At 48.1% G+C, this 13,979-nt stretch overlaps 1 protein-coding gene across 1 annotated transcript in view; it reads left to right on the forward strand.

Annotated features, from left to right (window-relative positions):
* megf6 (multiple EGF like domains 6) overlaps window positions 1–13,979 on the forward strand; it is a 206,303-nt gene that overhangs the window by 121,177 nt on the left and 71,147 nt on the right. Inside the window, exons 9-13 of the mRNA XM_056282899.1 lie at window positions 2,043–2,165; window positions 2,798–2,935; window positions 4,235–4,357; window positions 5,479–5,601; window positions 5,790–6,002. Of these exons, the coding sequence (XP_056138874.1) occupies window positions 2,043–2,165; window positions 2,798–2,935; window positions 4,235–4,357; window positions 5,479–5,601; window positions 5,790–6,002 (720 nt within the window). The remainder of the gene's footprint in view (window positions 1–2,042; window positions 2,166–2,797; window positions 2,936–4,234; window positions 4,358–5,478; window positions 5,602–5,789; window positions 6,003–13,979) is intronic.

Genomic DNA, 13,979 nt, shown 5'->3' on the forward strand with positions numbered 1-13,979 from the left:
TGATTTAGATGCGTATATTTGTTAATTTGGATATATGCGTTCATGTAGTTCTTGTAGTTTTTGGATGTGTTTTTGTCTTTGTGTTGCACTGCTGTGGGCTGGGGGAAACAATCCATCCATCCATTCATCCATTATCCAAACCGCTTACCCTGCTATCAGGGTCGCAGGGATGCTGGAGCCTATTCCAGATGTCACTGGGTGGCAGGTGGGGAGACACTCTGGACAGGCCACCAGGCCACCTCAGGGCCAGGATAAGGAAGAACTCCCTAAAAAAAAAAAAAAAAAAAAACTTTAACAGGGAGAAAAACGATGTTTTGTTTCATTTCATGTGCGCAAGTGCATGAAATGAAATGGCAAATAAAGTGTTCCTGATTCGGCTTCTGATTCTGACATAAAGGCATTGGTGACTTTTATATTTCAAATGGCTTGGACTTGGACTGCTCCAAAACCACTGCAGTTAGCACAGTTTCAATAGCATGGGCAGTAAGATACACCCAAACATCTTTTCAGGAGTGTAGTGTTGAGTAAACACATCTACCCAGTTAAAGTCTCATAGTGATTTGAAAGGCAGATGTTTGTAACTCCTACTAACATTATGACCAGCATTCGGTTTGTTCAATCGATGGAGAAAATGGACCCCGGGTGAAGGCCTGCTTGTCTGATAAACATCGGCCATGGTATTATAAAAGTGCTCCATCAACATTTGTGTGCTAGACATTTAGTTGTGTGGTTTCTTTTTATGGCACTTTCATAAAGCTATTATGTGAACAAAGATTTTTGATAGTCTGTTTAAATGTATGACAGTGAGTGGGATTGACTTGTTGTTCTCTAGAGTCAATCATCCAGCTCCTAACAAAAGCTGTATTCACTGGAAGCTTGTTTTTGTCTCAGCCCATTATTGCAGAGAGACTACCTTACTTCCAAAAGTGTGACCCAAAATCTGACCCCTGAGAGGCTGACCTAACCTAGATAGGCTATGACTGGACCTGTGTGTGTGTGTGTGTGTGTGTGTGTGTGTGTGTGTGTGTGTGTGTGTGTGTGTGTGTGTGTGTGTGTGTGTGTGTGTGTGTGTGTGTGTGTGTGTGTGTGTTTCATTGGATACATGGGCTAAAGCAGCTTATTATTAGAACTGCTCTGAAATCATGTGGCTTAGGTTCAGACTGACTCCACGATTAAGTCTGCACATGTCTATGCTTGTGTATCTGCATTTTTCTAGCTGTTTGTGGTTATAGTACACGCTATAATAAGCCAGACGCCGGTGACCCTGTGGCTTGACTGCAAGTAAGCCTAAAGATCAAGTACAATTCTTTGGTGAAGTCAAAACAGACGAGACATAATATCCATCCATCCATCCATCCATTATCCAAACCGCTTATCCTACACAGGGTCACGGGAATGCTAGAGCCTTTCCCAGCAGCCATTGGGCTGCAGGTGGGGAGACGCCCTGGACAGGCTGCCAGGCCATCACAGGCTGACGCATTCACACCTAGGGACAATTTAGTATGGCTGAGTCACCTAACCTGCATATCTTTGGACTGTGGGAGGAAACCGGAGGAAACCCAGCCAGACATGGGGAGAACAATTAAATTCCACACAGAGGACGACCCCCCAGGTTGGACTACCCGGGGCTCAAACCCAGGAACCACGCTAACCACTGCGCCATCGTGCCGCCAAAACTACAATCTACACTTGTGATATACACTCAAGTGAAACTATTTGTGGAGGAGGTGCAAGAAAGGAACAGAGCCAAGTATGCAGATCTGATAGCTGAGAGTCGGAGGAATAATATCCAAACCCCCTAAAAATTTAAAAGGTTGGGACATTTGACTGTGTGCGATATTAGCAAAGAGGCCCTTTTGTGTTGCAGCATCCCAAAACAGATTAGTCATATCCTTTGTGTGAAAACACTTGGCAAGATGCCCTCATAATGTTGACATGAACTGTGTGCATATGTGTGTCTGTGAGCCTTCTGCCTACATGTGAATATGTTTCTTTTCTCTGTTCACACATATTGGTGTGTACTGTTACATGCACCCTTACAGACATTGACGAGTGCAGTTCGGGCCATGCCAAATGTTCCCATGGCTGTGTGAACATGCTGGGATCCTTCAGCTGTGTTTGTAACCCCGGCTTTGAGCTCGGCGCTGATGGCAAACAGTGCTACCGTAAGTACAGACACTTTCACCTGCATATTTTCACTCAAAACTAATAGAACGTATAGAATGGAAATTATTGCAACAAGTGTACATGCTGTACATGTGTACAAATAGTTGTTGACGTTTGCACTTAAGATAGTGGACATTGGGACTTGCATGATATCATGCATGTGTTCACGTGTTACTTTGGGAAAATCATTATTTGTCTGAAAAATCCAATAGAATAACTTTCCCTCTTATTTAAGTCAATAAATTGAACTAAATAAAACAATCTGATTTCTGTGACAATATAGTTATGGCTACCACATGTAGCCGTAAAGGTTGTGCTAACGAAGGTGACCCTGAAAATTTGCATTGAGACGTGTCCTTTCATGTCATCTGCAGTCTATGGTACTGTGCACATGTTTCTGTATGAGGGACCCACAGTCCAACTTGGTTGCTGGACACATATTGCCTCATTATTTTCAAACAAGGCAGAGACAAAGCTCTCCTCAGTAGCAAGAACCAGAAGAAGAACAGCTAGATGATATTTTAGCTGACATCTAAAAAAACAAACATCACAGGGCTTCAAAGAGTCAAACATCCTTATGTCATTTCCCCCTTTATCTTATTTGGGTGTGGTTTGGTCCTTTCTCCGCCAGGTATTGAGATGGAGATAGTCAACAGCTGTGAGAAGAACAACGGGGGCTGCTCCCATCACTGTGAGCACACTAACAATGGACCACTCTGCTCCTGCAACCAAGGCTACCAGCTGGACCAAGACAGAAAGACCTGTGTAGGTGAGTACTGTACTGCTTGGTGGGCTGTACTTTCAATATCTCACTGTCCCAATGTTGTTACAGTTCAAATGTTTCTGTAATTATACATCCTGACCATTTCATCATCATTCTTCTCTTGCACACCCTGTCTCTCTATATCTCTCCATATCTTAGTTTCTCAATTCAATTCTGCATGACAAATATGATAAACTGTATTGCCAAATCATGGTCAACATAAATATTTCAAGTCTCTCTCTGTCCATGTCTGTCTCTCAATTCGATGTGGTTCAGTTGATTGGCATGATATACATTTGTACATTTTGGCAAAGATGTGAGCATGAAATGGAAATAAGATATGATGAACTAAAAGAAGTAGATCAACAGATTCTTCACATCTTGTTCTGTATAGTAACTGAGGATTCACAGAACAAGGTAGAATACATGCAGAGTAACAGTTTGTGTGTTTCTGAGATTATGGCATGACATTACATTATTTTTGCAGAGCTATAATATCTCAAGATATTCTCCAAGAAGAATATACATTTTTTTTTCATCCAACCATCCATCCATTATCCAAACCGTTTATCCTGCTCTCAGGGTCGCGGGGATGCTGGAGCCTATCCCAGCAGTCATTGGGCAGCAGGCAGGGAGACACCCTGGACAGGCCGCCAGCCCATCACGGGGCCGACACACACACACATTCACACCTAGGGACAATTTAGTACAGCCTAGTCACCTGACCTACATGTCTTTGGACTGTGGGAAAAAACGGGAACACCCAGAGGAAACCCATGCAGACATGCAAACTCCACACAGAGGATGACCCGGGACGACCCCAAGGTTGGACTATCCCGGGGCTTGAATCCAGGACATTCTTACTATGAGGCAACTGCGCTAACCACTGCGCCACCGTGCTGCCGTACAATATTTACTTTCAAAATTTGGAATTTTCCTTCGGCTTATCTTATTCCCAGTATATAATTTTACATAAAAATAACTTGAGGGAAATGTAGCTACAGGATGATACAACACATTCCACAGGCATTTCGTAACAAAAGAACCTTTACCACGCTACGCTACACATTTTTTTCATTAATATTTCAATGAATTAACTAGCCAATTTTCTTAGAGATTTTTGTAAATTATGTTTCTGATGAGACACATGCTTCTCTCTCTCTCTCTCTCTCTCTCTCTCTCTCTCTCTCTCTCTCTCTCTCTCTCTCTCTCTCTCTCTCTCTCTCTCTCTCTCTCTCTCTCTCTCTCTCTGTGTTTGCGTCTCTCTGTCAGAACTAACTTTCTCCATCTCTGTGCTCTCCATAGATAGTGATGAGTGTAAGATTGGGAAAGCCTGCTGCAGCCAACTCTGCAAAAACTATCCAGGAGGCTACGAATGCAGCTGTAGGGCTGGCCACAAACCGAACCCAGATGGTTGTGGCTGTGATGGTACAGGACTGAATTCTTCCTCATTTTTTATGATACTGCATGCTGAAATAAACCATCAAATTCCAAGGCACAATTTGCTGGTTGTTCAGAAATAAAATATTTTATTGTCTTGCAATGGGGATGTAACGAAAAACAGAGCTGTCCGCTAGGGAGCGAACCTCAGCACTGTCATACAAAAGGCAATGAAAAAGGCACCAGTTAGGCAAGCAAACTGCCTTAACTATGAGGTGAAAAGTACTTACACATGGTGTTTTCAATGAATTTAAAGGTTGCAAAGTTCACGCACCTGAGCTCACACCATGTTATGCCGAACTCTTGTTGAGCTAGTGCAACAACATTATTATGTTAACAACATTATCCATTGCCTAAAGAAAACCCTGTTTATTTGTGACTTCATTAACATAAAATGACACACCATTACTAATAAAACATTTTTTATTATTATTTTTTCTAGGTCTGTTAGGAACCTTTGGGTATTTGAGGTTTTTTTTGGGGGGGGGGGTTTCCCCCCTTTTTCTCTGCAATTGTATCCGGCCAATTACCCCACCCTTCCGAGCCATTCCGATCTCTGCTCCACCCCCTCTTGCCGATCTGGGGAGGGCTGCAGACTACCACATGCCTCCTCCGATACATGTGGAGTTGCGAGCCACTTCCTTTCACCTGACAGTGAGGAGTTTCGCCAGGGGGACATAGCGCACAGGACGATCATACCATTCCCCCCAGTTGCCCCTCTCCCCTAAACAGGCGCCCTGACCGGCCAGAGGAGGCGCTAGTGCAGTGACCAGGACACATACCCACATCTGGCTTCCCACCCGCAGACACGGCCAATTGTTTCTGTAGGGACACCCGATCAAGCCAGAGGTAACACGGGGATTCGAACCGACGATTCCTGTGTTGGTAGGCAACGGAATAGACTGACACGCCACCCAGACGCCCCTCCCCTTACCAATACATTGACTTGACATTGACATGGCCTACACTTGAACTAGCTATAAGTCATGGACAAGCAAGATATTATTACAGTTAACTCTTCCTTACAATATAATTCATTATGACTATTCTCTTGTCATTGCGTACTGTTCAGTCACCTAGGAATGGTGTGTCTGTGTTTCTCCTGTCAGACATTGATGAGTGCTTTGCAGAGAGCTCTGGCTGTGAACACCACTGTGTCAACACCCTTGGAACCTATGAGTGTTTCTGCCTACTGGGTTTCCACTTAGACCAGGACCAGCACTCCTGCATCCGTGAGTTGAGTTTATATCGCATGCAATTATTCATTTTTTATTTTGCTGCAACCATTGCTACACTTTTGCCTGAACTTTAGCTTAAAAAATAAAACACAACTGTCACTTGTCAAGATGATAAAGGGAATTACCAGGGTCATTCGGCCAATTGAAAGTTAATTCATCTGATGATTCATTTGGATCTTCAGCTTTGTATGACAGTGATCTTGAAAATGAGGAGGAGGAAGAGGAGGACAAGCTGGAGGTGCACAGGTTGCCGGACCTGCTGTTCCATCAGCCTCCTCAGCTCCTGCAGTACACGGCAGCCTTGCACTCCCCGTATGAACGTGAAGTCGTCCGTGCTTATGCCAATATGGAAGAGGGAGAGCGTCAAGGTGAACTGAGGATGGTCAGCCACATAGGTATGCGTATTATCTATCTATCTATCTATCTATCTATCTATCTATCTATCTATCTATCTATCTATCTATCTATCTATCTATCTATCTATCTATCTATCTATCTATCTATCTATCTATCTATCTATCTATCTATCTATCTATCTATCTATCTATCTATGTCTGTCTGTCTGTCTGTCTATCTATATGTACACATATACATACATACATACAGTGGTGCTTGAAAGTTTGTGAACCCTTTAGAATGTTCTATATTTCTGCATAACTATGACCTAAAACATCGTCATATTTTCACACAAGTCCAAAAAGTAGATAAAGAGAACCCAATTAAACAAATGAGACAAAAATATTATACCTCTGTAGAGGAGCTCAAGCAGGAGTCATGACAACTTTCTCTTTCGGCTACACAACGTGCACCATTTATTCCTTCCGCCATTACAACAACAACAAAAAACCGCGCAGCGGAAGTGTATCACTGCAAACCCGAACTGAGAACACAGCAGCTGTAACCCAACGTTCCAACTAGCGCAATAAGGGGAATTATGTATCCCCATAACCACTACACACGTCCCCCCAGAAGTTGCCTTAATACGAAAAGTCAGTGTGGCGAGGGGGGCGGATCTCTCTGCCCCAACGACTCCGCTGAACAGGAGCTGGGGGCTGGTTAACCGCAGGCAAAGCAGCAGAGTCCTCACAGCTGGACCGGGGAAAGGGAGGGGCTGGGGAAGCAGGGGGCGGTTCGCTGGGGAGGGGGGCCAACAGGGCAGTCTAAGTCCAGGTGAGCAGGCTTGAGGCGGTCCACAGAAACCCGCTCCACCCTGCTGCCAACCTCCACCACAAAGTGCTTATCTCCAGTGTCCCGTACCTGAAATGGGCCGTCATAGGGTGGCTGCAGGGGACCGCGATGCACGTCGTGACGGATGAAAACATATTCCGCCGATCGCAGCTCCGTGGGGACATAGGACTGATAGCCACCATGCTGAGAAGTGGGAACCGGTGCAAAAGCCCTGGCTTCCTCCTGCAGCGCAGTCCGTTGGCAGCTGGCGGACCAGGGAGCTGTGGCGGTGGGAAGGAAATCCCCCGGGACCCGAAGTGGCTGTCCGTAGACCAGCTCGGTGGATGAGGACTGGAGGTCCTCCTTGGGGGCTGTTCTGAGCCCAAGCATGACTCAAGGCAGTTTGTCGACCCAGCGGTCGTCCTTGAGGGTAGCCCGCAATGCGGCCTTCATCGAGCGATGGAACCTCTCGACCAATCCATTCGCTTGAGGGTGATACGCTGTGGTGCGATGGAGCCTCACCCCTAAACCCGTGGCGATCTCCTCCCAGAGCGCTGACTTGAATTGCAGCCCTCTTTCCGAGGAGAGGTCAGATGGGGTGCCAAAGCAGGCGACCCAGGTTCCGATGAACGCTCGGGCATCCTCAGGCGCTGTCGTGGACGAAAGCGGGACGGCCTCTGGCCATCGCGTGGTGCTGTCGACCATGGTGAGCAGGTATGTGAAACCACGGGAGGGGGGTAGGGGGCCTACCAGGTCCACATTCACGTGGTCGAACCTCCTCTCGGGTACCGTGAAAGGTATCAGGGGCGCTTTGACGTGGCGGAGCACTTTGGAGCATTGGCACTCCACACAGGTGTCAGCCCAGTCCCTCACATCCTTTTTGAGTCCATGCCAGACAAACTTTGCCGCCACCAACTAGGCCTGCACGATATTGACAAAAACATGCATTGCAGCGATGTACTCTTTTGTGATATATTGCACGATATATTGCGTTATATTAAACAAGGTGTGGGTAGTAAAAAATGCACAATAATGCACATTCATTCTTTTTGCTATAGGAGGTGGAGTCTGTGGCCAAAGCATTGCAACCTGAACCAGTCGTTCAGAGCGGCCGCCCTGATCATGTTTGACGCGTTGTCTGTTGTGATGCAGACTAGTTGGGTTTCTTCTAGCCCCCCAGCAGCCAGTGCTTCTCTTAACCCTGTTGCGATGTTTTCACTTGTGTGATCCTCTGGAAAAACCTGGTTTGCGGGTAGCGAGTTTTCAGCTTAAAGTCTTCAGTGATAAAGTGGACTGTTAAACTGATGTGGGGTTCTGTTGTCCGGCTTGACCACAGGTCTGTTGTCGCTGCATAGTATTCCACTTGTGCCAGCTCTCGGTCTACTTCTGCCTTGCATTTGTCGTACAGCCCTGGGATTGTGATTTGGGAAAAATAGGTCCGCGATGGTATAATGTAGCGCTTGTCGAGTGTGCGGACCAGGGGCGTAACCAGGGGTGGGCCTGGCCTGTCAAAGGACCACCCATTTCAAGCCCAGGACCAACCAATCACGCTGGCTTACAAGCACGTAGGCCGGTCCTTTTACGTACGTAGAACTGCAACATCTGAGCGCGCGTACCATCACACTCTGTGTTTTCCACTGCTGCTAACTAGCCAATAGCCAACAGTTAGCCATAACTGTTGGAATGGCGAAAAAAAGTTCAATCTTCCGCTTTTTTAAAAAGCCACGGATGGAGGAGGAGGAAAGCACACCTGCTCCAGCACCGATTGAGGCGCCCAATGAGAGTGAGATACCGCCGGAGAGAACGACAGAGGAGGCTACAGCTTCTCCGTTAAAGGCAGCTTCTCCCCCCCCCCTCCTGACGACGGTGAGACGATTCCCTTGACCATGCCACCGCCGCCAGATTTGTCTGCTGTGGATGAGCCACCCTCGCAGCCTAAATTAGTGTTCCCCGCAACAAAATGTGTTCGAATTTGCGTCTTGTTTGAAGGATTATTACTGGAAAATTTTGGTCCACCCATTTTCACTCAGGCCTACCTAAAAAAATATTCCTGGTTACGCCACTGGTGCGGACCATCTTCTGAAACCTGTCTTTGGTAACTCTGTTGAGTGGCATCATATCCTTGGCGAGGTGAAAGGTTATGGCTTTGGTGATTTCGATCTGCCGTTTGGATTTTACGACCGCGATGAGTCCGGGCTGCTGACACTGGTGCGCGGCGCGGACTCATCGCGGTCGTAAAATCTGAGTTTTGCGTGCACAGGGCTTGCGGACGTCCGCTTTTAGTCCGGCGGAGTCCGCTCCGCGTACATTCCGCCCGAGTATGTTTGGGCCTTAACTCTCCTTTCTCTGGCTTTGCCATTTTTCATTTCTCTCGAACACACGTGGATTCGTCTTCTTCATTTATGTGCACGCGTAGCACTAACGTTGCTAGGTAACGTCAACGTGTCTAGACGGGCCTGAGTTGAGCGACGAAGAAGTCGAAGAAATAAAAAATAACAGAGTAAGGGGTGTTGAGAGTTTGTTGCTAAAAGAAAGTCGACGGAGCAAAAATGTTGCAGTATGACATGAGTTTGAGTACCTTAGGCTACATACTAGTAGGAAAAATATCACAGGCCCTGCGATGTGACTATTGCACATGCGCACATTGCGATGACGATGCATAAACGATATACCGTGCAGGCCTACCACCAACCTCTGTGAAGGCTTTCTGCCAGGGTGAGACAACCCATGGACTGCGTCGAAGACCCGCCGCCTCCAAGCAGTCGGAACGACGGGTCGGGGCTGACCCGTAGAGACGTCGCACAGGAGCGTGGCGCCGGCGTCGTCGAAAGCCACATCCTCCAACTGCAGCCCTTTGACGGCGGTCCTGCATGCCTGCACTCTTGGGTCGGCAGCCTGGTCAGCCGCCATCTGGCTGTAGTCGAGTCCCAAATGGGCGGCACCAGCGATGGCCCGGGAGAGACAGTCGGCGACCGGGTTGGACTTCCCAGCGACATGCCTGACGTCGGTGGTAAACTCAGAGATGTAGGCCAACTGTCGCTGCTGGCGGGCTGACCATGGCTCTGCCACCTTGGCCATCGCGAACACCAGCGGTTTGTGATCGACGAAAGCCGTGAACTGACGGCCCTCCAGTAGGAAACGAAAGTGCCTAACAGCGAGGAAAAGGCCAAGTAGCTCACGATCAAAGGTGCTGTATTTGCGCTCTCTCAGGTTCAACTGCCGGCTGAAGAAGGCAAGCGGCTGCCATGCGCCGCTCACCCACTGCTCGTAAACCGCGCCGACAACGTAGTCCGAAGCAAACGTCGTGATGGTGATGGGCGCTCCAGACACAGGGTGTGCCAGCATCGCTGCGTCAGCCAGGGCAGCCTTCACATCCTTAAAAGCCTTGTCCCTCTCTGCAGACCAGTCCACGGCGTGTTTGGGGGCTGTGCCCTTCAGTGCCTCATATAGGGGGCAGAGGAGATCGGCAGCCCGGGGGATGAACCGGTGGTAGAAGGACACCATGCCAATGAACTCCCGGAGGGACTGGGCCATGTGTGGGCTTGGAAAGTCTGCGACGGCTTAGCTGGAAGGGGGGCCGCCCCGTCCTTGGTGACCCGGTGGCCCAGGAAGTCGATGGTGCTCAGACCAAACTGGCATTTGGCCGGGTTAACTATCAACCCGTGCAGGCTGAGTCTCTCGAAAAGGGCTCTGAGGTGGGACAAGTGCTCGGACACGGAGGTGCTAGCGGCGTTCTTGAGCCCAAACGGCATGCGCAGGAACTCGAACAGTCCGAACGGAGTTGTCACAGCCGTTTTGGGGACATCAGCGGGATGGACGGGCACCTGGTGGTATCCACGGACGAGGTCCACCTTGGAAAAGATCACTTTCCCAGCCAGGTGGGCAGAGAAATCTTGGATGTGAGGGACCAGGTAGCAGTCCGGTGTTGTTGCGTCATTGAGCCGACGGAAGTCACCACATGGACGCCACCCACCGCCAGGCTTAGACACTATGTGGAGGGGTGAAGCCCACGGGCTGCTGGAGCGACGGATGATGCCGAGGCGCTCCATGTTCTCAAACTCCGCCTTGGCGACAGAGAGCTTGGTCGGGTCGAGGCGCTGAGCTCCAGCGTGCACCGGCGGGCCAGTGATGACGATGTGGTGCTCAGCCCCATGTTTGGTCGTAGATGACGAGAATGTGGGCTGAGTGAGGTCAGGGAACTCAGACAGAAGATGGAGAAACACGTCCTCGTTGGAGAGCATGCTGGACAGCCTGACGGAGCCTGTATCGCTGAGTGCACACGCGTGTGAAGCGAAGGTGACGGCATCAATCAGGCGTCGATTCCTGACGTCCACCAGCAGCCCATGAGCACAAAGGAAATCTGCACCGAGGAGGGGAAATGCCACGTCGGCGGTGACAAAATCCCAGCTGAACCGCTGTCCGTTAAAACACATGTCAATGTGCCTCGTGCCGTACGTACGGATAGAGCTGCCGTTAGCAGCTTCCATGGGAGGGCCGTGAGCGCCCGACAGGGCGTCCACACTCGATGCAGGTACGACACTCCTCTGCGCTCCAGTGTCGCATAGGAAACGCTGCCCTGAGATGGAGTCTTGCAGGAAAAGTGGCCTGTTGTCCTCCACGCCGACGCCCATGGCCACTAGTGAGCGCAGGCCTCGGCGTTTCCCGACGAGCTGAACTTGCACGGGGAGTTGCACTTTTTCGCCCTGGCCCCGAACTTTACATGGTAAAAGCACAGGCCAGGCTCCTGTCGCCGACCGGGGGTTGCTGCGGCGACCACCATTGAGTCACCAGGTGGTGGCGTGTGGGGGTGGGCAGGGGTGAGCGCGGACTCGCAGTGCTGCTGTTGGCTGGCCAGGAAGAACTTGTCAGCTTCTTCAGCTAGCTTGCGGCAATCGGTAATGCTGGTGTTAGCCAAAGCGGTCCGCACCTGAGCAGGTAGTTGTCGCAGAAACAGTTGGACAAAGAGGAAATCAGGAGTGTGCGCCGGTCCCAGCAGATTCAGCATTTTTTCCATGAGCTCGGATGGCCTGCTGTCACCCAAGCCTTGCAGAGAAAAGAGACGGTGGGCCCTCTCGGCGTCGGACAGTTCAAAAATCTTCAAGAGGTGATCTTTGAGCTCCTTGTATTTGTCTGCCGCCGGAGGATTTATAAGGAGACTCACCACTCTAGTTGTAGTCGAACACCCGAGCACCGATACCACGTAGTAGTATTTAGTAGCATCATCTGTTATTTTGCGGATAGCAAACTGCGCTTCCGCCTTGGCGAACCATGTCATTGCCGATCACTCCTAGAACTCTGGCAATTTGAGAGAAACCGCGTTGATTTCATCAACCATGTTCGTTTGAAAGATTGTCTCTAATAACTACCAAGAGACAAACGTCGGGGTTACCAGTGTAGAGGAGCTCAAGCAGGAGTCGTGACAATTTTCTCTTTCGGCTACACAACGTGCACCATATATTCCTTCCACCATTACAACAACAACAAAAACCCGCGCAGCGGAGGTGTATCACCGCAAATCCGAACTGAGAAAACAGCAGCTGTAACCCAACGTTCCAACTAGCTCAATAAGGGGAATCATGTATCCCCATAACCACTACACCTTGTCATTTATTTATTGAGAAAAATGATCCAATATTACATAACCCCCGTGCAGCAATAACTGCAACTAAACATTTCCGGTAACTGTTGATCAGTCCTGCACATTGGCTTGGAGGAATTTTAGCCCGTTCCTCTGTACAGAAAAGCTTCAACTCTGGGATGTTGGTGGGTTTCCTAACATGAACTGCTCACTTTAGGTCCTTCCACAACATTTCGATTGGATTAAGGTCAGGACTTTGACTTGGCCATTCCAAAACATTAACTTTATTCTTCTTTAACCATTCTTTGGTAGAATGACTTGTGTGCTTAGGGTCGTTGTCTTGCTGCATGACCCACGTTCTCTTGAGAGTCAGTTCATGGACAGATGTCCTGACATTTTCCTTAAGAATTCACTGGTATAATTCAGAATGCATTGTTCCATCAATGATGGCAAGTCGTCCTAACCCAGATGCAGCAAAACAGGACCAAACCATGATGCTACCACCACAATGTTTCACAGATTGGATAAGGTTCTTATGCTGGAATGCGGTGTTTTCCTTTCTCCAAACATAATGCTGGCTTGTCCACGTGATCTTTAGCAAACTGCAGACAGGCAGCAATGTTCTTTTTGGAGAGCAGTGGCTTTCTCCTTGCAATCCTGCCATGCACACCATTGTTGTTCAGTATTCTCCTGATGGTAGACTCATGAACATTAACATTAGCCAATGTGAGAGAGGCCTTTAGTTGCTTAGAAGTTACCCTGGGTTCCTTTGTGACCTGGCCGACTATTACACGCCTTGCTCTTGGAGTGATCTTTGATAGTCGACCACTCCTGGGGAGGGTAACAATGGTCTTGAATATCCTCTGTTTATACAAAATCTGACTGTGAATTGGTAGAGTCTAAACTCTTTAGAGATGGTTTTGTAACCTTTTCCAGCCTGATGAGCATCCACAACGCTTTTTCTGAGGTCTTCAGAAATCTCCTTTGTTCTTGCCATGATACACTTCCACAAACGTGTTGTGAAGATCAGACTTTGATAGATCCCTGTGCTTTAAATAAAACAGGGCGCCCATTCACACCTGATTGTCATCCCATTGATTGTAAACACGGGACTCTAATTTCACCTTCAAATTAACTGCTAATCCTAGAGGTTCGCATACTTTTGCCACTCACAGATATGTAATATTGGATCATTTTCCTCAATAAATAAATGACCAAGTATACTATTTTTGTCTCATTTGTTTAATTGGGCTCTCTTTATCTACTCTTAGGACTTGTGTGAAAATCTGATGATGTTTTAGGTCATATTTATGCAGAAATCTAGAAAATTCTAAAGGGTTCACAAACTTTATAGCATCACATACATACATGCCTACATAATAGCGGCGAACCGTCAGGGCCTTCTAGGCCTTCGGTGAAGGCCTAAGACTCCACAGAAAAGGAAAACACTTTCATAAATATAATACAATCTTCTAATCAATCTGTTAATATCGCATTACATTTCGATTTCGACTACACATACAAACTTGGGAGGCTCTGCTTGCAGTCTCTCGGCCAAAAAAAAATATCCAATCACCTTTTTAATACTGGATTGATAGATTAATCAACCAATCAGCTTTTGATGTGT

This window comes from Lampris incognitus, chromosome 7 (genome assembly GCF_029633865.1).
Source record: "Lampris incognitus isolate fLamInc1 chromosome 7, fLamInc1.hap2, whole genome shotgun sequence".
Taxonomy (NCBI): Eukaryota; Metazoa; Chordata; class Actinopteri; order Lampriformes; family Lampridae; genus Lampris; species Lampris incognitus.